This window comes from Macaca mulatta, chromosome 15, assembly GCF_049350105.2.
Source record: "Macaca mulatta isolate MMU2019108-1 chromosome 15, T2T-MMU8v2.0, whole genome shotgun sequence".
Classification (NCBI taxonomy): domain Eukaryota; kingdom Metazoa; phylum Chordata; class Mammalia; order Primates; family Cercopithecidae; genus Macaca; species Macaca mulatta.
In genome coordinates, this window is record NC_133420.1 from 36516835 (window position 1) to 36540900 (window position 24066).

General features: G+C 49.6%; 1 protein-coding gene across 43 annotated transcripts in view; it reads right to left on the reverse strand.

Moving 5' to 3' along the window:
• Positions 1-24066, reverse strand: part of DAB2IP (DAB2 interacting protein) — a 216321-nt gene that overhangs the window by 111130 nt on the left and 81125 nt on the right. For 7 of the 43 annotated variants that reach the window (XR_013405609.1, XR_013405608.1, XR_013405607.1 and 4 more), the window contains exon 1: positions 21044-21369. The exons of 25 other annotated variants lie outside the window; for them this stretch is intronic. Coding sequence is in view for 8 of the 18 variants with exons in the window: in XM_028834891.2 (XP_028690724.1) it covers positions 21044-21167 (124 nt within the window). In the remaining 10 variants the exon portion in view is untranslated. Of the gene's footprint in view, positions 1-21043; positions 21395-24066 lie in introns of those variants that run through there. 11 more of the 43 variants (XR_013405615.1, XR_013405613.1, XM_077968119.1 and 8 more) reach the window with 3 other exon arrangements.

A 24066-nucleotide genomic window follows, 5' to 3' on the forward strand; every position in this document is an offset into this window, starting at 1 on the left:
GACATGGAGCATGGGGTCGGGTGAGGGGCCAAGCTGACACCAGGAGCGGGGATTCAACCCTCACTCTGCTGTGTGACTCCATGGCTGCCCCTTTCCCTCTCTGAGCTGATTTCATCAATCTAATGGTCAGGGAGTAAGAGCAATGGTCATCTCCAGTCCTTGGCACCAAGTAAAAACACACACACCCTCTATTTTAAACAGGAAAAGAAGGCAGGGAACCGACCCTGAGTCCTAATTCTGGACCCTGGGAGTTCAGCCTTGGGGTCCTAGGCCCCAGCATGCTGCCTTTGGCCTTTGATTTTGTAGAAAATCTTTTCTAATTTGGGCAAACAGACACTGGGAGGCCTGGCCTCATGGTCCCATAGGTCTAGCACCACAGCTGGTGCCAGTAGAAACCCAGAGAGGTTAAGTGAATCTGTTAAGATCACACAGTATGAAGGTGGCATTCCTAGGGCTAGATCATGGGAAGGGAGACCCAGCCGATCTCTTAAGAGCCCGCCCCAGACCTCTGAGCTTGATCCAGGAGTCTTTCCTCCTCGGCCCAGACTCATTGTGTGACTTCTGTGTGACCTCTCAGTCACCTAGTCTGCAAAATTAGGCATGGGACCAGCTGATCCTGGATCCCCTTTCCACTAGGAGGCTGTCCTCCTATTGGAGGACATTTACCAGGCTGTCTTCCTATTTACCAGGCTGTCTTCCTATTCTTGGAAGCCACAGCCGGAGAAATGCATTTTAACCTTCATATGTTTGCAAAAAATAAATAAAATCAGTTTCATTCAAATGCTGCTGGCTTGGTTACCATGGATACCACCTAATCATGAAGGATGACTGTTACTTGTTCCCATGGAAACATGGCGGCCTGAGGAACATCCTGTAATTTCAGACAAGACACCAAATTTCAGTTGTCGGGTTGCACTGCCCAGATCTTAATGCTTAAAAGCAGGTAGAGGCAGCAACCTCTAACGCTAGTGTCAGGAGAAAAGAAGTTGGCAAGGGTGTAGAACGAGGAGGTGTTGGACAGGGGTGTCCCTGTGTCCTCGGCAGTGATCAGGAAAATGCAAATTAAAACTCTCAGATGCCATTTCATACCTTTTGGAAAGGTCCTAGGCCAGTCCATAATTTAAAAGAAATTAATTAAAAGAAATGAAAAAGAAACCAGTCTAGAAATTAAAAAGAACTGACTCCAAATGTTGGCAGAGAGGCACATTACACTTTCATCACTGCTGGTGGAGTGAAAAGGGCTTGAAGAACAATTACACAATAGCCAGTAGAAACCGACAACACATATGTGCTAGGGCCAGAACCTTCCTTCCTACACATCCAGTCTAGAAAACTGCTTCATCCTGCACACGTGGAGATCTGCACAAAGATACTGACCGCAGCACTCTTTGTAGCAGAGAAAAGTTAGAAGTAACCTAAATGTCCACCAATAGGGGAACAGTCATTCAGTAGAACATCACACAGCAAGGAAGGGGGGGATAGTATTCACATGGAACACAATGGCACTACAAAGGGCCTACAGCTATAGAGATCAACATGAATAAAACTCAGAAATATGACGTTCAGTAAAAAAAATCAGTTGCAAAAGGAAACACTGTGTAATCCACTTATACACCTTTTTTTTAACAAGAATGTTCATAGCAGCTTTATTTGTAATAGCCCCAAAACTGGAAACAACCAAACCTCCTTCTACAGGTGAATGGTTAAACTGTGCTGCATCCAGGATGAGTAAGGCAGAATGACGGTACCCCAAAGAAGTCCACACTCTAATTCCCAGAACCTGTGAATGTTGCCTTACGTGGCAAAAGGACCTTGGCAGATGTGGCTGAGGTTAAGGATTTTGAGATGGGAGATTATCCTGAATTATCGAGGTGAGAATAATCTAATGATATGAGTTTGTTGTTGTTGTTGTTTTGAGATGTATTCTAGGTCGGTCACCCAGGCTAGAGTGCAGTGCTGCAATCTCAGCTCACTGCAACCTTCACCTCCCGGGTTCAAGGAATTCTCTTGCCTCAGTCTCCTGAACAGCTGGGATTACAGGCATGCACCACCATGCCTGGCTAATTTTTGTATTTTTGGTTTCTTTTTTTTTTTTTTTTTTTTTTTTTTGAGACGGAGTTTCGCTCTGTTGCCAGGCTGGAGTGGAGTGGCATGATCTCGGCTCACTGCAACCACCACCTCCTGGGTTCAAGTGATTCTCCTGCCTCAGCATCCCATGTAGCTGGGACTACAGGTGTCCACCACCATGCCCAGCTAATTTTTGTATTTTTAGTAGAGACGGGGTTTCATCATGTTGGCCAGGATGGTCTCGATCTCTTGACCTCGTGATCCTCCCACCTCAGCCTCCCAAAGTGCTTGGATTACAGGCCTGAGCCACTGCGCCCCGGCCTAATTTCTGTATTTTTAGTAGAGACAGGGTTTCACCATATTGGCTAGGCTGGCCCCGAACTCCTGATGTCGAGTGATCCACCAGCCTCGGTCTACCAAAGTGCTTGGATTACAGGCGTGACCCACTGTGCCTGGCCAAATGATATGCATTCTTAAATGTGGAAGAGGGAAGCAAGAAGGTGAGTCAGAGAAATGTGATTAGGAAAGAGGCAGGAGAAACTCTAAGCCTGAGAGGAATTCCATCTGCTGTTGCCAGCTTTGACATAGACAGAGGTGGTCACAAGCCAAGGAATGTGGGTGGCCTCGATCTAGAAACTGGGAACAGCCCTCAGCTGATAGCCAGCAAGAAAACAGAAACCTTAGTCTTACAACCACTTGGAATTGAATTCCCCTAGCAAGGAATTAGCAATAAAATGGGTTTTTCCCTACAGCCTTTGGAAAAGAACGCAGCCTACTGACACCTTGATTTTGGTCTGGCAAGATCCATGCCAGAGTTCTGACTTACAGAGCTGTAAGATTAAAACCCTGTGTTGTTTAAGCCACTAAGTTTTAACTCGTTACAGCAGTCATAGAAAACGAATACACACACTATGGAACACTACTTAGCCCTAAAAAAGAAACACACTATTGATACACAGGACATCTTGGATGGATCTCCTGGGCATTATGCTGAGCAAGGAAAGTCAGTATCAAAAGGTTACATAGTGTATGATTCCGTGTACACGGCATTCTCAAAGGAATAAAGCAATAGAGATGGAAAACGGATTAGTGGTTGCCAGGCGTTAGGGATGGTGGGGTTAGGGTAGGCAGGTGGATATGATGTTAAAGGGGCCGCACGAGCGAAGTCTTCGTGGTGGATGATGACTGCAGTGGTAGTTACTCAAATCTACATACATGATGAAATGGCAGAGAACTATACGTATGCATGGTACCAATGTCCATGAAAGATCAGAAATAAAAGCCCCTGACATCGGGAAGCTGGCTTGGCATGCACAGCTATGCCATGTTATTCTCCATTTAGACATAATCACACAAGATACAACCTCAGACAAGGTTACTCTGAGGCTATGATAAAGTGAGACAAAACAAGGTCACTTCATAATTTTTAAGTAACCCATAAAGACAAGGTCACGGTGCCACCCACAAAATACCGACCATCACCCTCTCTTGGCTGAAATCAGTGACTGCTGCTGCTTCACCAATCATAGCTTTAGCCCCCAACGCTAGTCTCCTCTTCCTAGTGATAGGACTCAAGCTGCGCAATTACAGACTTGCTTCTGCCTTCTGACAGCAGACGCAATTCATCTAGTGTGAAACCTACTCCATTCAACCTCCCCCAAATCACCCAACCAAAACCCAAATTCTACACTAGGTTCTTCCTAACACACTCCTAACACCTAACACATCTCTTACCGAGATGCCCCATGGTGTGTGCTCTCCCTCACTGCAGTGAGTAATAAATGCAATTTACTCAGCTAGAGGTGCGTTCTCGGTGGGTCTTTGGCTAGAAGGAACTGCAGCTGCAGGATCTCTCCTATAGTTATGTAAGATGCAACCATCAGAGAAAACTGGGTTCTTGGGACTTCTCCATACTGGTTTTGCAATTGCTTGTAAATCTATAATTATTTCAAAATAAAAAGTAAGGCTGGCTGTGCGCGGTAGCTCACGTCTGTAATCCCAGCACTTTGGGAGGCCAAGGCGGGCAGATTGCTTGAGGACAGGAGTTCGAGATCAGCCTAGCCAACACTCAGCCTGGCCAACATGGCAAAACCACGTCTCTACTAAAAATACAAAAATTAGCTGGGCCTGGTGGTGGATGCCTGTAAACCTAGCTACTTGGGAGGCTGAGGCATGAGAATTGCTTGAACCCAGGAGGTGGAGGTTGCAGTGAGCCAAGATCACACCACTGAACTCCAGCCTGGGTGACAAAGCAAGACTCTGTCTCCAAAAAAAAAAAAAAGTAAGGCTTTCTATGTGATTAATATGATGTTTTACTTTGTTTACATGTGCATGCACTTACATAGAAAAATATCATATTACACAGTAGCCAGAAACTTGTTATCAGAAGTTCTCTTTGGAGAAGGGGATGGGCTATGAATGGAAACAGATGACTGTACCATTTCCTGAATGAAAAATAATTAAGACTTCCAAAAACTAATAGTAAAATTAAAATACAAATAGGTGATATGACTCAGCACAAACTGCACTCGCTGAATACATCTGAAGAGAAAAGAATAGAAGGAAGAGAAAAAACAAAATCAGAAAACAAAACAAATTAAAATCAACAACAGCCTGGGCGTGGTGGCTCACACCTGTAATCCCAGCACTTTGGGAGGCCGAGGCAGGAAGGCTGCTTGAGGCCAGGAGTTCAAAACCAGCCCGGGTAGCACAGCGAGACCACCATCTCTAAGAAAAGTTAAAAATTTAGCCAAGTGTGGTAATACATGCATGTCATCCTAACTGCTTGGGAGGCTGAGGCAGGAGAATCGCTTGAACCCGGGAGGCGGGGGGTTGCAGTGAGCGGAGATCGCACCATTGCACTACAGCCTGGAGACAGAGCAAGACACTGTCTCAAAAAATAATAATAATAAAAAATAAAATAAAAATCAACAACAGCTCAAATGGTGATATGATTTGGCTCTGTGTCCCCACTCAAATGTCATCTTGAATTGTACTCCCATAATTCCCATATGTTGTGGGAGGAACCCAGTGAGAGATAATTTAGATCATGGGGGCGGTTTCCCCATACTGTTCTGGAGGTGGTGAATAAGTCTCATGAGTTCTGATGGGTTTATCAGGGGTTTCCGGTTTTGCATCTTTCTCATTTTCTCTTGCCACCACCATGTAAGAAGTACCTTTCACCTCCTGCCATGATTCTGAGTCCTCTCCAGCCATGTGGAACTGTAAATCCAATTACACCTCTTTTTCTTCCCAGTCTCAGGTATGTCTTTATCAGCAGCGTGAAAACATACTAATACAAATGGCCAGTTAGAAAAAAGTGGATCTGGCCGGGCATGGTGGCTCACGCCTGTAATCCCAACACTTTGAGAGGCTGAGGCGGGCGGATCACTTGAGGTCAGGAGTTCAAGACCAGCCTCGCCAACATGGCGAAACTGAATCTGTATTAAAACAACAACAACAACAACAACAAAACGAAAAATTAGCTGGGTGTGGTGACATACACCTGTAATCCCAACTACTCAGAAGGCTGAGGCAGGAGAATCATTTGAACCTGGGAAGCAGAGGTTGCAGTAAGTCGAGACCCCGTCACTGCTCTCCAGCCTGGGCAACAAGAGTGAAGCTCCATCCAAATAAAAGAAAAAGAAAAAAAAAAAAAGGAAGAAAGAAAAAGTGGATCAGAGAAGTCCAAAGATCAGGAATCAGAAACATACCTGTGGGTGGGGAAACAGCTCGCAAGTGGAAAGTGAACTGGCTAGTGCTCCCCGAGGGAGGAGCCAGGTGAACTGAGCAGGAAGCCAAAGGTAAAAAACACCATGCAGGCCGGGCGTGGTGGCTCACGCCTATAATCCCAGCACTTTGGGAGGCCGAGGTAGGTGGATCATTTGAGGTCAGGAGTTCGAGACCAGCCTGGCCAACACGGTCTCTACTAAAAGACAAAAAGTTAGTTGGGCATGGTGGCGCACACCTGTAATCCCAGGTACTCAGGAGGCTGAGGCAGGAAAATCGCTTGAACCAGGGAGGCAGAGGTTGTGGTGAGCCAAGATGGCACCACTACACTCCAGCCTGGGTGACAGAGCGAGACTCTGTCTCAAAAACAAACAAAAAACACCATGCAACAAGTCATGGAATCTTGAGATTGTTGGAACTTTCCAGACGAAGAGCTGTCCAGCTTATGCCTCTGTGTACGTCTCTTTTGAGAGTGCGTGTGTGTGTGCGTGTGTGCGTGTGCGTGTGTGTGTGCGTGTGTGCGTGTGCGCGTGTGTGTGCGTGTGTGCGTGTGTGTGTGCGTGTGCGTGTGCGCTCATGTGTGTGTGTGTGTGCGTGTGCGCGTGTGTGTGTGTGTGCGCGTGTGCGCGTGTGTGTGTGCGCGTGTGTGTGCGTGTGTGTGTGTGCGTGTGTGTGTGTGTGTGTGTGCGCGTGTGTGTGTGTGTGTTTTGGAGCTTGGGATGGGGGATGAAGCCAGATAAAGAATTTGCTGAAATAATGCACTGATAAATTGGCAGCTCTCCTGGCTCCCACTGCACACTTTTTCTTTCTTTTTTTTTTAATTTTACTTTTAGTTCTGGGACACATGTGCAGTACGTGCAGGTTTGTTACATAGGTATACATGTGCCATGGTGGTTTGCTGCACCCATCAACCTGTCATCTAGGTTTTAAGCCCTGCATGCATTAGGTATCGGTCCTCATGCTCTCCCTCCCCTTAGCCCCCTACCCCCGACAGGCCCTGGTGTGTGATGTTCCCCTCCCTGTGTCCATGTGTTCTCATTGTTCAACTCCCACTTATGATTGAGAACATGTCACTGCACACTTTTTCTAGCTCAGTCTTTAGGCACCCCTCTCTGGGACAGGGAGGAAAGGTGTTGCTTGGAGGTTACTAAACCTTACCCACCTGTGCTACGAAGAATAATGGCCCTCAAAGAACCATGTGTCCTAATCCCTAGAACCTGTGATATGTCACCATATATGGCAAAAGGGACTTTGCAGATATGATTAAGTTAAGGAGATGAGGAGATTATCTTAGATTACCTGGGTGGGCCTAAAATAATCACAGGGGTCTTTACAAGAAGAAGATAGGCAGGTCAGAGAAAGCGATGTGATGATGGAAGCAGAGGTGGGAGTGACACGGGGCTATGAGACAAGGAACCAGGCAACTTCCAGAGGCTGGCAAAAGCAAGGAAATGGATTCTTCCCCAGAGCCTCAAGGAGTGCAGCCCTGCTGACACCTTGCTTTTAGCCCAGCTAAAATGATTTCAGACTTCTGTCTCCCAGAACTGTAAGATAATAACTTTCTGCTGCTTCAAGTTACAAGTTTCTGGTAATTTGTTACAGCAGTCACAGGCACTAATACATCCATGGATCGAGGCGCAACATATTCTAGTTACATTAAAGTAAAGATAGAGGGATAGAGGTTCAGATCATCAGCTGATTCAGGACTGTGGACTTTCAAGGGCTCCCATCTCTCCTCCTTCAAATCTGCAACTGCCTTAATGAAAGAGAAGAGCTTCCTTTTAGAAATATCACACTTATTCCCATGTAAGGTAAGCTTTATTCTTTCTCCATAATGCACTTGTTATCAAAAGACATATGTGATAGAGCTTGAAAACCACAAAAATATAGGGTACCTTGGTTGCTTATTTCATAATATAGCTTGGAGATGTTTTCACATCTGTACACATGTTATCCTTTCATACAGTCACTCCACACTCTGTGTATTTTACCTTTAGTATAGGTACTAATTACATCAATAATACTTCTTTAGGGTATATAAGTTCTAATTATAGCACTCCAGAGGGAACCATGATTATCAAAACCTAAATATCCACATGTATTATTAAATTCATCTTATTTTTCATTTCATTCATTAACTGTAAACTATTTTCCCCCAAAATTTCCACCTTAGTAATGTTCTGCACTTTTGTTCTTTTCTTTATTTATTTTCATTAGAGATGGGGGTCTCACTCTGTTGGCCAGGGTGGCCTCTGACTCCTGGCCTCTGGCAATCCTCCCTCCGGCCTTGGCCTCCCAAAGTGCTGGGATTACAAGCATGAGCCACCATGTCCAACCCATGTTTATTTGAAATCTATATTATTAAATTAGGACAACATGACTATATGAAATAATAGGCTTATTTTTTCTAACAAATATAAACAGGCATAAAGTTTTAAGTATGTACGTGTTGGTTTTTCCACATAATTTTGAAACTTTCTTTACCTTTCTGTATATGGCAACTTGGAAGTCAATTTTTAACTTATCTCCAAGGTTCTAATTTAATGACTTGATACTAAAACAAAACTGAATTTCAGCCTTTTGTGTAATTTTTAGCCTCCAGAACAGTTGACTCAGACTGTGTATCAGATCCTGTAAGGGACATGAGGTTATAATTTGGGAAAGCTACAGAGAAGATCATTTTATGTTCTAGAATAGATCATGATTTTATGTTCTAGCATAGATGATTTTATGTTCTACAACAGCCCTAGGAAGTTAGCAGGAAAGGGAACTGATATAAACCTGAAGCTTATGCTGCCTGCTACGCCATGAATCATAGAGTCCTTTGTCTCTGACCCAGGTGTCTCATATCTTCCGCCGGCACTCATGAAACTACCTGTTTAACTTGTTAGCTGCAAGTAGAGTAAAATCTCAGCTGCTTCAGTGATTAGCCAAGAGCACCAAAATATACTTAATAAATTTAACACATAACAGGCTAATAACTCAGAAACTCCGCTGAGAGACACTAAGGATCTAAATAAAGAGATATACTACATTCAAGGGTTGGAAGACTCACTACTGCTTAGTTGGCATTTCTCCGCAAACTGATCCATAGAGTCAACGTAATCCTAATCAAAATCCAAAATAAAAATTTTGAGGACACTGACAAGATGAATTTTAAGTTTAGATGGCAAACCAAAGGACCTAGACAGCCAAACAAACTTGAGAAAGAAGAAACAGGTTGGGGGACTATATTACCCGGTCTCAAGAAGTACTTTGGTCTTGAAATATAGCTAATTTACAAAACAGTGTAGTATTAGCATAAGGGTAGACATACAGATCAATGGAACAGAATAGAGTCTAGAAATAGACCCATACATACATGGGGCAATTGATTTTCAAAAACAGTGCTGAGGTAAATTGATGCTGGAAAAGATATGTTTTTCAACAAATAGTTCTAAAACAACTAGCTCTCTAAGTAATATAAATGGATCACCAGGAAATGTGGAGAAACAGATCTAAGAGAGATAGTAACTGTGCCATGTATTTGTATTTTTATCCTAAAACTGACTCCTGAATTAAGAAACATCAGCTCCCCTTTAATCTGAGGAAACTAAAGTTCAAAACATGACCTTACAGCTAGGAAACATTGAAAACAGGATTCAAGCCTGGATATCTCTGAATCTAAGGGTTTTCCTAATGTGGGGAAGGAATGGCACTATGCAGAGATGAGTGAGAAGACAGCGTTCCCAAGTCACTCGGGAAGCTGAGTTCGCGCCCAGCCCTTGGCCTCTCTCTACATCCCCAGGGCCCAGCTCAGTCCCAGCTACCCGGCAGAAAAAGATGAGGGATGTTGATTTCACATTTTGTTTTCAAGATGTTGAGTTTGGAGGTGGCACAGGTACAGTGTCCCAAGGCCATGGAACTGTGATACCCTGCTGTCTCCTTAAGGGAGCTGGGATCCGAGTTCCAATGGTCCCTAAGCTCAGGAGGTGGTTCAGAGTCAGAGGATGTTGCCCACTGTTGCTGGGGGATGCCGTCTGGTGGGAGAGGGACATGGGGACAACTGTGGAGGGCTCAGCATCCAGGCCACCGTTCAAGCCCAGAGGATCCTCAACATAGAGCACTCAGGGGCAGGGCACAGCAGCTCCTCAGAGGGGACCTGTTTGTCTTGGAGCTGGTACTCCAGAAGTGGGGCAGAGGAGCTAATGAGACGCGTCCTTCCCAGTTACATCCCAGGATGCTGGGTAGGGCCCTTCCGCAAGGACAGTGCAAGGGTTTGCGCGCTCATTGGCCTCTGGTTGGCCGCGTTAAGAGTCTAGTATAGCCTAGCATAAATCCTACAAGGTTTTCAGCATCTGTCAACCTCCCCAGCTTTTCCTTTTGCTTCTCTACTTGAGCCCCCTAACAATTGCTTTTGACAGTCCATGCTTCCTATTCCTTATCTCCAGACACGCCTCACTTCCAAAGAATTCTCAGCCTTCCAAAAATCTCTGGATTTCCTGAACACTCCAAGGATGAATTCACCGGCCCAAAGTCTTCTCTCAACCTTGAGTTTCTTTTTCCCTCTTTACTTTCTGAGGATTTCTAGTAATTTGAGTCAGCAGTGTCACTTTCCCCATTTTTTATTCTGGAGTTTTCTTCCCACGATTCTTTTCTCTGCAGCTGCAGGGCCTATTCCAGGGCTGGCAGAGAACTGGCATTTATTCCGTGCTGCTGGAGTTCAGGAAACTAACGAGGTCTCAGGGTGTCCATATGTGTTTGCTCCTCTCTGCCATGTGCAATTTCACCATATCCATTTTTAAACACACAATGCAATTCGACACACTTGGAAGCATACACATAGGCTTCAATGTAAAAGCAGAAAGCACATGTAGTCAGGATACCCACCACCTTTAGGTGACCAGTTATCCCTGGAGAGAGAGTAGGTGGCTTTAGCTATATCTCGGGCATCATCAAACTTTCCATAAAAGGCCAGATAGCAAATATTTCAGGCTTACAAGTCCATATGGTCTCTGTCTCAGCTATTCAACTCTGCCATTGTAGCGTGAAAGCAGCTATAGACAATACATAAATGAATGAACATGGCTGTGTTCCAATAAAACTTTATTTATGGGCATTGAAATTTGAATTTCATATAATTCCCTACGTTCTTCTTCTTCTGACTTTTTGTTCCAACCTTTAAAAATGTAAAAACTATTCTTGGCTTCACAAGTCATACAGAAACAGATGAGGGGCTGGGTTTGGCCAGTAGACCACACTGTGCTGATTCCTGGACCTGAATCATTTCTATTTCTAAGAAAGACAGAAAAGAGAAGAGAGGCAGGTATGGCTATGTTAAGGTTTGTTCAACCTGAGAGGTGACTGTCTGCAATATTATTTTCTATGCTTTTCTCTACCACTGTCAAATATTTTAGAATTTTTTAAAACTTAGAGAAAAGAAGGGGAAGGGCTGGAAATAACCCCTCAATGATCCCAGAGCTTATTGGTGGGTGCCAGATTAAAGGTGATTTTTATTTTTCTTCTGTTCTGTAATAGATATTTACTGTTTTTTGTAATCTTAGGAGTTGGGTGTTTTGGTTTTTTTTGTTTTTTTTTTGTTTTTTTTCCCGAAACAGGGTCTCACTCTGTTGCCCAGGGTGGAGTGCAGTGGTGCAATCATAGATCATCACAGCTTGGAATTCCCAGGCCCAGGCAATCTTCCAACCTCAACCTTTTAAGTAGATAACATCACAGGCCCGTGCCACCGCAACTGGCTAATTTTAACATTTTTTGTAGAGATGGGGTCTCACTATGTTGCCCAGGCTGGTTTCAAACTTCTGGCCTCAAGTGATCCTCCCGCCTTGGCCTCCCAAAGTGCTGGGATTACAGGCATAAACCATGGTTCCTGGCCATAAACATTATTATTGTTGTTGTTGTTGTTGTTTAATGTAGATGGAGGGGTTTGGCCCAAACTGGTGGTCTGTCTCCTGGGGACCTTCCATAACTTAGGAGCCTCTTCCAGAATGTTCCCCGACACACAGGAGCCGGAGCACTCCCTGTGCTAGTAAAACCGGCCCGTGCCACTGCAGACGGCATTGCCAAAGTTGGGGGAGGGGAGGAGGACCACAGCCTGGGTTCTCTGAAGCTCAGGGTCCCAGGAGAGTTCAGAGGCTGCTACTGATGGGGAGAGACACTCACCCCACCCTGTTTGCTGCTAAACCTACAATTGTGAACAGGTTTCTAGATACCAGGTGGAACCACGACTGTATCGACAGTTAATGGGAAATCCAAGCTTTTCTTGCACCTCCATTTTCACCAAACTTCTCCAATGCTTTCCTATTCTGCACCCCACACCTGCTCTTCCCCAAATAATCGATCCCCTGCAGCCTCCAGCACCTTTCTCGCCTTCTCCTGAAGCTGCTCCCTAAAGACCCCCCTTGCCCAGTCTGATGCCACGACCCCCGCAGCATCAGCATCCAAGGCAGGCCCATCAGCCATGTCCACAGCCTGCCGGGCCCCCACCCCACCCCAGCCCTCATTGACCCTCATCCTCCCCCTTCTTAACACCTTTCCAAGGGGCTTATCTCACCACCATCTCCCACTCCTCTCGCTGTAAGGACAACCCCTGGACTTCTCCTTTGTGGGTGTCAGCCTACCATCCTGTGGGAATTCCAGGAACTAGTTCAATGTTTACAAATAAAACCTATGAAGTAACATAATACGAGGGTGGGCCACATAGAACCACTGACTTCTTTTCTTGCCAAATACAGATGTTTTTAAAAAATGAACACAATTTAGTATGGTGCATACTAGACATTTATGCATTACATAAAAGGAATGTTCTAACCTCAAAGAATCCAAAGACCATCATCTCAGAAAAAAAAGAGGCACCAAAATGGATTACTGAAGTGAAATGGATGTTATGGGAAACTCGCTGTAATGCCCTTACAGTCCTCATTTCACCGCAGGCCAGGGGGAGATCACGGCAGGAGGCCAGCACTGGCCCTCAGATGGCGGCAGCCTCTCTCCTGTGTCAGCCCTTCCAAACTTCCCAGCTCCTCTCCACCAGCCCTCTGCCTTCCCCCATCCTGCACCTGCTGGCCTCCTTCAAGACTCCCCAGGAAGCGGACTGGCCTCCCTGCTCCCTCTTCCCACTTTCTTCTCCCTGCACCATACCAGTCTAGCTTGTGGGTCGCTAAGAGTTCTTTTCCTAAATCACAGCTCTGGTAAGTATAGTGAGGGTTAAACATCCTGGACTCTGCCACTCAGTAGCTAGGTGATGCTGAGCAGGTCACTTAATCAGTCTGAGCCTCAGTTTTCTCATCTACAAAATGGAGCTGATAACGCTACCTGGGAGAATGACGATTTAAGGCAGGATGCATGTAAAGGACTTAGGAGAACCCCTGGCACTGTGGAAGTGCTCAAGACATGGAGATCACTGTTACCATTCCTGCTATTTTCAAAATACTTCCTTTGATTCCCAGTAGCCTGCCAGGGGCTGTTCTCCCCTCTTTGCTCATCGCTCAAGGCCCTGCCTACCTTTCTAGTCACACCATCTGCTAACCTTATGCTAAAACTACCTTCCCCTTGGCCTCTGAGCTCCCAAGGGCGGGGGCCGGCTATATCTGCCATGGCAGCCCCTGGCACACAGGTTGCACATACTAGGTGGTGCGCTAAAGCTCTGCTGCTCTGAACAAGTACCAGTGAGACCCATGGCAGCCTCTTAGGGGAGGGATGCCAAGAAACCACCAAGGTGGGTCCAATCCCCACTGGCATCACGTTTTCTTTCTAGATCAGCCCTAACTGATTTGCAAGCAACCCCTCAGACTTTGGATGAACAGCTAATAATGACAATTCTCCCAGCCTATAATGACATCCTATGCTGTGTCATATCTATCTGTTACATGTGCTTCTGAGTCCAGAGATGTTCAGTGACTTGTCTGCAGTCACACAGCATTTATGACCTAGTCAGGACTCTGTACACACTCCCAGGCCAAACTCTGTGTCCCCAGAATAGAGGTATACATGGATAGAAAACCAAGCTTATTCCAGATTGCCAATTTTTTGGTTTCCAATCTCCAAACCAAAGTCCACAAATCCCCATGCCAACCAGGAAGGAGTCATCTCCAACTGCCCAGCACCCTTGGGCCCCACTCTCTCCTCTTCTCCCCTCTCTGCCTCATCAGCCAGGGGCTTGGGCGAGGGAGACAGAGTCTCATGGCTCCCACATCTCCCTCCCTGTGCTCTGCCTTGTTCATTTCACAGCTATGTTGGCACATTGCCTCCAAAGGCCAAGGAAAAAGAAACAGCACAGCCCAGATGCCGACAGTACTCTCCTATCTGTCACAGAGAAGAGAAGAGGGAAATAAAAGCTAACAAGACTTCCAAAAGCAAAATCCCCAAACCACCTCTCAGGTACCCAGCAGCTGTCAAAGTCAACACAGGAACCTGGCGAAGGGAGGAAAACCCATCCCCAATAAAACCCAGGCAGTTGTGGATCTGAGATTCGGAGACTGAGCACTGCCGCATTTCCAAGGGCGTGATGGGCATCCTCGGTGGCACTTCTCTGCTAACGTACAGGTGGTCTGTCTAGACCGATGAACCAAGCCGGTCTTTGCTGAGTACCGAGTCTACCTTTTTTTTCCATTATTATTATTTGGAGGGCTATTGAGATTCCCCTTGCTTCCTTATTTATGCAACTGGGAAATCACAGCACAGAGAGCTGCTTCCAAACTGAAGGCCACATGGGCCAATTTCAGATGGATAATTAAATATTGAACAAACGCTGAAATGCCTCTACTGAATCGGGATGGCTAAAAATAGCCACCCCGCCACTCCTAGAGCGGGCACACGATACATGGGCATCTCGGCTGCTCATTCTCAAACCCCTCCTCCCTGCAACTGTCAAGCGCAACCTTCCCGGGAAACAGCAGTGGAGGCGGAGGGAAATAGACTCCCTGAATACCTACTTAATGGAAAACAAAACTTCAGCTCCCAGCAAGCTCTGAATGTTCCTGACCAGGAAATACTCTCCCTTTCCTGACATTTAACCAAGTGGCCCCGAGAGGGAGGTGCAGGGGAAATATCACAGCCATTGCCTTTCTCTTTAAAATAGTCACAAGGCTTCATGTCATTTCTAAAGCAAAACACGTATGCAACCTGGTATGTGAACGTGTGTGTGTCAAGTTCAACAGTACACGGGAGTTGAATCACCATTCTCTCCCCCAAGAAGACCCAGTGAGGAGCCCGGGCACTTCAGTTTCCCTATCTGGACTCATCTTAGGGAAAGCAACCAACTATGCCAACACCAAAACAGGACACAAAGGGATCTGAGCTCCAGGTCTGGATTTCTCATGAACGTCTTTAGGTAACCACGGGCAAGTGGTCTTGGCTCTGTGGGCCTCAGTTTCCCCAGTTGTCAAGGGGAACAGTTGGCTCCTGGTACTGGAACCACAAGTACCCATCTCTCCAACCTCCCCATTCAGTAGCTGGGCAAATAGGCTCCAAGCCCCCCACCCCGTGCCCCCAGGTCTTAGTAAGTATGGAATTAAACAGAAGGATGGAGATAGAAGAACCAAAACCTGAACCACTGAGATGAGGAGCATGACCTGGGTCCATTCCAGCGCTCTCTGAGTTGCAGCAACCAAGAAAGTTAGAGGGAGCCCTGGGGCTTCTGAGCATGAGCTTTTGAGTCCAGTGGCCTGGGTTCAAACCAGTTATTTCACCACCCTGAGAGGAAAATGCAGGGGAAATATCACACCCAGAGCTTGGTTTCCTCAGTTTCCTCACCTGGCAAAGGAAAGTAACAACAATAACCCCTACCAGCTAGGAGGACTAGAGAGCTGAGATGCGACATGAGGTAATCAGGGGAAGCTCTTGGCATGGGGCTGGGCACACATTCAGCTTGGTGAAAGGGAGCTATTCTCTTCCTGATTATTAAAGGTGATGAGGGTGGGTCAGGAAGGACAAAGGCAAGAGGCTGACATTCCAGCAGATTCACTGGGGCCTGTGGCTTCCTTCAAGGACCTAGAAAGCTCTGGGGATTAGACCTCAGCTATCTCCCCAGACTCCAGGGAACTCACACCAGGGGACTCTGAACCCTCAGCACTAAGGGCTTTGGTGGAGAAACATGGCTGAGGCCCTGAGACCTGTCACATGCCCTAGGAAAGGGCATGGTTGGCAGCACATGAGTGACAGCAGGATCCAGGGGGCAGGGGCAGGCCAGGGAGGTCCCACCTGAGCTATCCCAGGCCGGTGGAGGAGGCAACCAGATGCCAACAGGGCCACTCCCCTGCTTCCCTCCCAAGCTTTGACCAAGATTGTGAGAGACGATTGCCATGAACACCCAGTGGAGTCACTAGCTGTGAAGGGAGGTGGCCTTCTCAAAGTCAGGGCCTGACCTCAGAAAGGTCTGCCTGCCCATGGATATCGCAAGGTGAATCTGAGGACCTGGAGGTGGGCAGAGCTGGGCTCCACCATTTCTGAGCTGTGTGGCTTTGAGCAAGGCTTTCATTCTCTGGGCTACAGTTTCCTCACCTATGAAATGAGGGTATTATCAGTATCCATCTCACAGTGTTGTTCTGAACACTGCATAAGACAAGGCAAGTTCAGAGTTGAGCTCATTGCCAGGCACAGAGCAGGCATGCGGCACACAGGAGTCATAACAAAAAGGAGCCATTTTTACCCACATTACACGACCTGAGAGGGAGTGAGCTCCCCAATCCTTGAGGTATGTAAGGAAGAGGAGGTACTGGAAAGGCTAGGGCCAAGCCCCAAATGAGAGATTGTGTCTCAGCAGAAAAAGAAGAAGAAACAAGGCAGAAAAGGGCATAATGATGATTTCACAGGTCTCATCCAAGGTGCAGGCAGAGCCAGGCCTAGGGCCCTTTCAGGGAACATCTGAAAACTGGGGAACCACAAAACACAACATTTGAAAACTGGGAAACCACAAACCCCCCACCTCAGGGCTGTTCTCAGGCTCGCCCCACTCATGGAGTCCAAGCTGTTGCCCCAGAGGCCTCTTGCAGACCTTATCAAAGCCAGGGTCCCGGCCAGGCGCCGTGGCTCATGCCTGAAATTCCAGCACTTTGGGAGGCCAAGGCAGGTGGATCACCTGAGGCTGGGAGTTCAAGACCAGCCTGACCAACATGGAGAAACCCCATCTCTCCTGAAAATACAAAATTAGCCAGGCGTGGTGGCGCATGCCTGTAATCCCAGCTACTCAGGAGGCTGAGGCAGGAGAATCGTTTGAACCCAGGAGGCGGAGGTTGTGGTGAGCCAAGATCACACCATTGCACTCCAGCCTGGGCAACAAGAGCGAAACTCCGTCTCGTTAAAAAAAAAAAAAAGCCAGGGTCCTCCGAGAAGTTACCCACCCCCCATGGTGGCACACAGGTCCTTACCTAACTGTTCTCTTGGTTAGGAACCAGCTGTGTGAAACCATCCTCCTCTACCATGCAGGCAAGATACAGAGGCATGCAAGAGGGTTGCCTACAGGCACGGAGGAGGACCTGACCATCTCAAGAAAAAACATCTGCAAAATCCCCAGCTCCCAACCAGGGCCTGGCAGGTGGCTGGACCCCTAGAAAAACTCAGATGAAAATATGAATAACATAATCAAAACCCCTCATGGCTATGGGTATAGGCATTCCAAGGGGCAGCAGAGCAGGATTAACCCCCCTCGACAGATGGGGAAACTGAGGTCCTATGATGTGTCCAGTCATACAACCAGTCCGAGGCTGAGCTGGAAATAGAGCCCCTGCCTCCCACTAACCACTGCTCTGTCCCCTAGAAAGAGCCCTGTGCCCTCGTGCACCCCAACAAGCTGGCCTCCCCTACAGACTGGGGGCTTGGCGAGGGCTGGGAGCACATGTGACTCATCTCCATGTGCCCCTGCACCCAAGCTGAAGACCAGCACATAGTAAGTGCTTAAGAGCTGCTGGCTGGCTGAATGAAAGGATCAGAACTTTATCCAGGGCTACAGGAAAATTTCTGTTTCTCCTAGCAGCCCTGGGGAAACATGGGTCAGAGACAAAACTTTTCTTGGTGTGACTAGGTGGGGAGGCACCTTGCTTATGACACCCTTTGGGGGACAGGATCCCCCCAAATCCATAGGGCATGCCCAGCCTTCAGGTGGAGTCAGGGATACAGTGGGAAATGGCAAACGGCCCTCGCCCTCTGAAGGTCAGTGTTTCTAACCCACTTCCAGCTACCCTCCAGCTTCGTGCTCTACCCCCTACCACAGCAGGTCTCACTCTGCCTGTTCTTCAGACGGGGAAACGGAAGCCCAGAAAAGGGTAGAGCCTAAGCCCCTTATTGGGTCAAACTAGGGAGACTGCAGACACTGTCCCTCACTCACAGCCCTACCAGGGACAAAGCCCTGGTCCCTTCCCCCAACCTGGCCAGTTGCAGAACCTGGCAGCTACCAACTCTTCCTTGCACTTTTCTGTTTCTGAACAAATACGCAGCCTGAGTTCTTGGTCATTTTCCTTCCATACTAGTGCCAGAGGCCAGAAAGGGTGTGGGGGCAAGAGTCTGATCCAAGCTGAGATGCTAGGCACCACCCATTCCTCTGAGGTCTGATGCTACCATATGATGGGACCAAGTCCCCAGATGGATAGGGAGACTGAAGTTCAAGGTCAGAAGGGACTGGCTCAAAGGCCACGGGGTAGCTTCCTCAGCCTGAGTTTCTCCCTGGGTGGGGCCCTGCCCTCAGCAGGTGGTTGTGGCTCTGGGGCAGAGTCAGGTGTCTGAGGCTTTAGTGGAGAGAGGGCAATGGCTGCCCCAGCTGCCTCCCACCAAGGAGGACAGGGTGCCTCCAGCCTCCACCCCACACCCTGGCTGCAGCTCTAACTCACTCCTCATCACTCAATGCCTTTTTTAAAAAAAAACAAAAACAAAAACAAAAATATTGAGACCGGGTCTTGCTATGTTGCCCAGCCTGGTCTTGAACTCCTGCGCTCAGGGATTCCTCCTGCCTTGGCCTCCCAAAGTTCAAAGCCCTTTATCAAATCCAAACTACTGTTGCCTGCCCTTCCCCACCCACCGACCCAGCCCCTTTCCCAATCCACCCTCCTCCCCAACCCCAGTAGGAACTCTATCCTCAACACCCAAGTCGTTTTCCTTCTCCCTGACTGCACAGTCTGTTCATTCTGTCCAGAGAGAGGACAGTAGCTCACCCTCAGCTTCAGCCTTAGTCCCGGGCACTGGCTTCTGGCCCTCACATGACCCTGTCACTGCTAGCCCCACTGACAACACGACGTCACTGAGGCTTGGAGAGGTAACTGGCTGAAGAATAGTTGTGTGCACAGCTGAGGCTTGAACTCAGATCTGACTCAATGACTCCCTCTGCCAAGGGAAATCCTATCCATTTTGTGAGATCCCATCCAAATGTCACCTCCTCTGTGAAGCTCTCCCTGGTTTCCCCAGATATAACTTCTGTTCAGAGACAGTCTCCTCCCCATTCTCTGCAGGCTGTGAGCTCCTTTAAGGCGGGGACACAAAGCAGTGATCCTGTGCATGTGGGGTCTGGGAGCTGGGGCTCAGGTGACAGCCCCTGACACATTGATTATCCCCTGCCCGGTCAGCTGAGCAGGAGTGGGACTCCTGTTACAGTCAGGGATGGAACTGGGCTGAGCTGAGAAGAGGGAAAGGTCATGCAGGGCATTTCTGAGGCAAGGGGGGGCGGGCGGAGGGGGTGAGGTGACGTGAGGTGGGTGCAGAAGGAGAGGCCCCAGGGTGGTCTAAACAGTACTGGGCATTTTCACAGCTCCCATTTCTCAGTTTCTTCACTGAATCCTCCGCATATGGCAGGTCCATTTCACAACCAGGAAAACTAAGCTCAGAAAGGGGTGAAATGACTTGCCCAAAGTCACAAAGCTTGAGCTCAGATTCCCAGTCTCCCAGACCAAGTCCAGGGGGAGGTAGTAAGCACAGAATTGATAGTACAAGCCTTTCCCCAGGTCTTAGAAAGTACAGAATTAAATTGAAGGACAGAGATAGAAGGACAGAGATAGAAGAATCAAAACCTGAACCTCTGAGACAAAGCCTTTCCCCAGGTCTTTAGTACTCCCTCCAGGGGGAGGGAGTACTAAAGGCTTAGTACTGTTAATTCTGTACTTACTAAGACTTCAGGAAAGGCAGGAGCTGGGGGATCACAGGCTTTGAGAGACCCTTGAGGACTGAACTACCAGCACACACCTGTGCATACCCTTAACCTCAGCTTGAACCCTTCTGCGCATGGGGAAGTCACCACTTTCTGAGGAAGCCCTGGACTGCTGCTTAGTCCTGACTGTGGGAATGGGGAAGCAAATGAACACTGCCTGCCTGCTTCATTTACCCTCACACTGACAAGAAAACTGAAGTTCAGAGGCAGCTCAGCCCAGGTCACACATCGGCAGCGTGCAGGGTGGGAATGCGGCCCCTGCATGGCATTTGTTGGCACAGGGCCCGGCTTCCCACTTTCAAGATGACCTGATGGTGTCAACTCGGCCCAGGTCCCGGCTAAGGCGCCGTCTTTCTCCTCCCTTCCACCCCACGGGCACCCTCGGTGGGCCTGAACCTCTGCCCAGGACTCCAGCCTCCCCAGAGCCCCTTTGAAGGCCTCCTCCTCCCAGGGGGCTTCCCTCCCTCCCACTCCGCCAGGGAAGGAAGTCCCGGCCCCCACCCGCCCAAACGCAGCCCCCTGGATCACACGCATTTCCAGCCGAGGATCCTGTTACTGGAAAAAGAAAATGCTGCTCGCACCTCCCCCTCCGTCTCGTCCTGCCTCATGAGCTTGATGGAAAGAAACTTTGCAAAGGAGTTGGCGCCCACCCGCTCGAGGGGTCCCGGTTCCTTCCCTGAGGTCCACCCACTTGTCCAAGCACCCAAGAGTGGGGAGCCCCTTAAGTTCCTGGAAATGGAAGAAAGAAGTCCGCGGCCAGGGCTGGGAAGGCAAGGTGTGGGAAAGCCAAGATCCACCCTAGGTTACTTTATTGCCCGGCTGCTGAGTCAACTGAGGCACAGTGGGGTAGGAGGTCTGATCTGAGGTGCGGAGAAAGATTCCAGGCTCCCCTCTCCCTGCCCGTGGCTTAAAAGAAGACCCTAGAGCCTCAGGTTCCCCCGGAGAGAGGAGGACTAGGCAGAAGCGGGAGGAGTGGGGGGTCCGGAGACTCAGGAAGGGGCGGATGAGAAAAACCCCCCGCAAATGGCTGGAAGGAGGATGCCGGTCCCTAGCATCCCAGGGCATCAGGTGGCTTAGTGGCCTTGGGAGGGTCTAGGGGTCAGGGGTCGGGGTGGCGCCTACCCCTGGCAGGCCGGGTCCGGCTGCGGGAGCGGCTCCTCTGTCGCTGCAGCCGGGGCCGCCTCAGCAGCCGGTAGTAGTAGGAGGACCTCCCGGTGCTCTTCCTGGCGCTGCCGCCCGCGGACATGCTGCCGCCCGCCGGGCACCGGGCCGGGCCTGGGCGCGCTCACACGGGCCCCATCGGCCGCTCCGGACCGCCCGGCGGGCGCCCCCGCGTTCTCCCGCGCTCGCCCGAGCGGCCGCCAAGGCCCAGGCTGCCCCACAAAGTCGCTCAAACTCCTCCTCCGCCTCCTGCCCACTCCCGCTCCTAGAGCAGCCGGCCCCGCGGCGGGGGCTGGGGACCGGGAGGCCGGGCTGGCACCGGCCCGGAAAGTCAGTGCGGGAGAAATCCCGGCCTGGAGTTAGCGGGACGAGGCGGCCCGGAGTTTCCCCGGGACCCCAGATGGGTCCCCCCGAGGGTCCTGGCTCCTACCCCCGCGCCCGAGGGTTCGACCGTCGACCTGAGGGCGCACCAGGCACCCAATCCCGCCAGCGCGGGTAGACGGTGCATACCTGCTTGTGCGCCCTCCGGAGCCCAGGGCAGGATGCACGCGTGGGGACCGTCACCTTCAATTAGTGTGCGTTCCTGCCCCAGGCTCGCTGGGCTGAGAAAGGACCCTGACTGCTCCGCAGGCCCGGGCCCAGCCAGGTTGAAAGACTTCCCTGTGATGCAGGATACTTGCCTCTTCTTTACATTTTAAAGGTTGTCCCGTCTGATACACATGTCATTTTTATATAATTAAAATTATGGTGTGTGTTTCAAGCACTCAAAGCACTGAAGGCGGGGCAGAATAATCCCTACCCTACTATAGGGACCAGAAACTCAGGGTGGCATAAGGAAAGGTGCCAACTCCCTCTATTGGATTGGCTGAAAAGCTTTCTCCAAGTCACTCCTCAGCTGAAGAACCTTCCATGGCTCCCCAGAGCACAATGGCAATACATCTAAACATCCTTCCTTGTTATTTGGACCCCAAATAATCTTGCCCCAACCAAAGTCCCTTCCAGCCTCACCTCCGCTCTCCCTAATTCTCACTTCTCTCTGCTGTGCTGCCAGCAGGGACTGCCTTCTTGGCTATTTTCTCCACCTGATCAAAGTCCACCCTTTCAGGGCCCAGCTCCTCCACCCTTCCCTGACCATGGCCCACAGTGATCTCTCCCTCTCCCCGCCCCTTATCCCTTTAGCAACATTCGTCGTTTAAATTATTAAGACACCTGCCTGAGCTGCACCCTTTGAAGTACAGAGGGGGAAACTGAGGCCTTGGCAAGGAGGTCTTGCCTCAGCCACATGGAAAGTGGCAGAGGCAAGTGGTCTTAGCCTGGGGCTCTCAACATTCAAACTTAGGGGTGGGGGGTGAGTGTGAGTCACCGCAGGTGCTTGAGGCCGTCTTGGGGGTCTTCTTCCAGAACAGTGGGAGAAAGGTGGGTCCCTGGAGGGTGCCGGGCCGTCTGGGCAGAAATCCAGGCCGGGTTTTGCACGTCACAGAGGAAGCCCCCTCCCTAGCTCTCTCAGCCAGCGGGGAGGGCCCCTAGTCCGGAGGAGCCCGTCTCACAGCTGGAAGCCAGGCGCCTTCCCTGACCAGGGGGGAGGGGCAGGAGGGGTGTTACTCCACCAAATCCAGTCTGGGAAGTCCGGAGCCGTCAGCTGCCCTGGTCCCCTCTTCCAATCCCACGGGGAAGATGGAAAACCAGGGTGCCCAAGAGGACACCCTTAGCTTCCTTCAGGTTAGGCCAGGGGTGCCCAATCTTTTGGCTTCCCTGGGCCACATTGGAAGAAGAATTGTCAGGCCACATATAAAATACACTCACACTAACCACAGCTGATGATAAAACAAAAACAAAAACAAAAAAACCTCATAATGTTTTAAGAACATGTATGAATCTGTGTTGGGCAGCACTGAAAGCCATCTTGGGCCACATGCAGCCTGTAGAGGTTGCAGGTTGGATAAGCTTGGAGGCATTGCCCTATCTCCTTTCCACAGCAGACATGGTGCAGGAACGTCTTTAAAAAGAAGCCCATGGACAGAGCCTACACGCAGTCACTCAGTCCCCAGGCAAGCTGGGGGGACCTTCTTAGCATGCATCCTCCTCTGGCCAAACCACCAGAACCCAGTTCAGCGCCTCCTCACACAGGTGGGGCTCCGAGCGCCACCTGTCCACACCGTGGCACTTCCAGGGATGACTAACCTCCACAGCCAGGTCCACGGGTTCTGGGGGTGAGGGACTCCCACCCAGGAAGTCCTGCTTAGGGCCGGGGCAACGCTCCTGCTCCCAGGGCCTGAGTTCATCTGGCCCATTTTGTTTCCCAAAGCAGGAACCCTCTGATCAGCCAGGTACTAGTCCCCCCTGGAGGGGACGGGAGGCTCACAGTCAACTCACTGTTATCAGTGGTGTGGGCAAGTGGTCTTGGCCTGGGCCCTCAGATGTCTGAGGAGTATGTGTGGAGGGGAGAGGGAGCAGTGACTTGGAACTCAGGACCTCATCTGTAAACACAGTTGGGCTCCAAAGGTCTGGCATGGTCTCCCCGTTTCAGCTTTTCAAGTTCTTCTCTGTGCCTTAGTTTCCCTACCTACAGGGAGAAGCTATGGACCCCCAATCCATCTGCCTTGTGGAGGAAGGAGGGTCAGCTAGTGAAATGGAGGAAGCTTGTGCATTTCTGCCCTTGGGACGGGAATGGGCATCGCCAACCAGCCCAGCCGAGCATCTCCACGGGCCTGGGGCAGGTACTCGCCAGGTACTGAGTGGGAAGGGGGCAGGGCCAGAGCTAGAAGAGAAAGGGCCCAAGCTCCGTGTCCCTCCTCCTGGCCCAAGACCAGAGCAGATAAAGGCTGCTCCCTGCACAGCTCAGCAGGGGACCTGGAATCAATCTTGCTCAGGAACTAGCTCCCCATCTGCTGCTCCCACCTCCCGCCAGCGCCCCTGTGGTTTCCTCCCTCTGATCAGGAGAAGCCCACTTCCAGTGCCCATCACCACCATTACTACCACTGCTT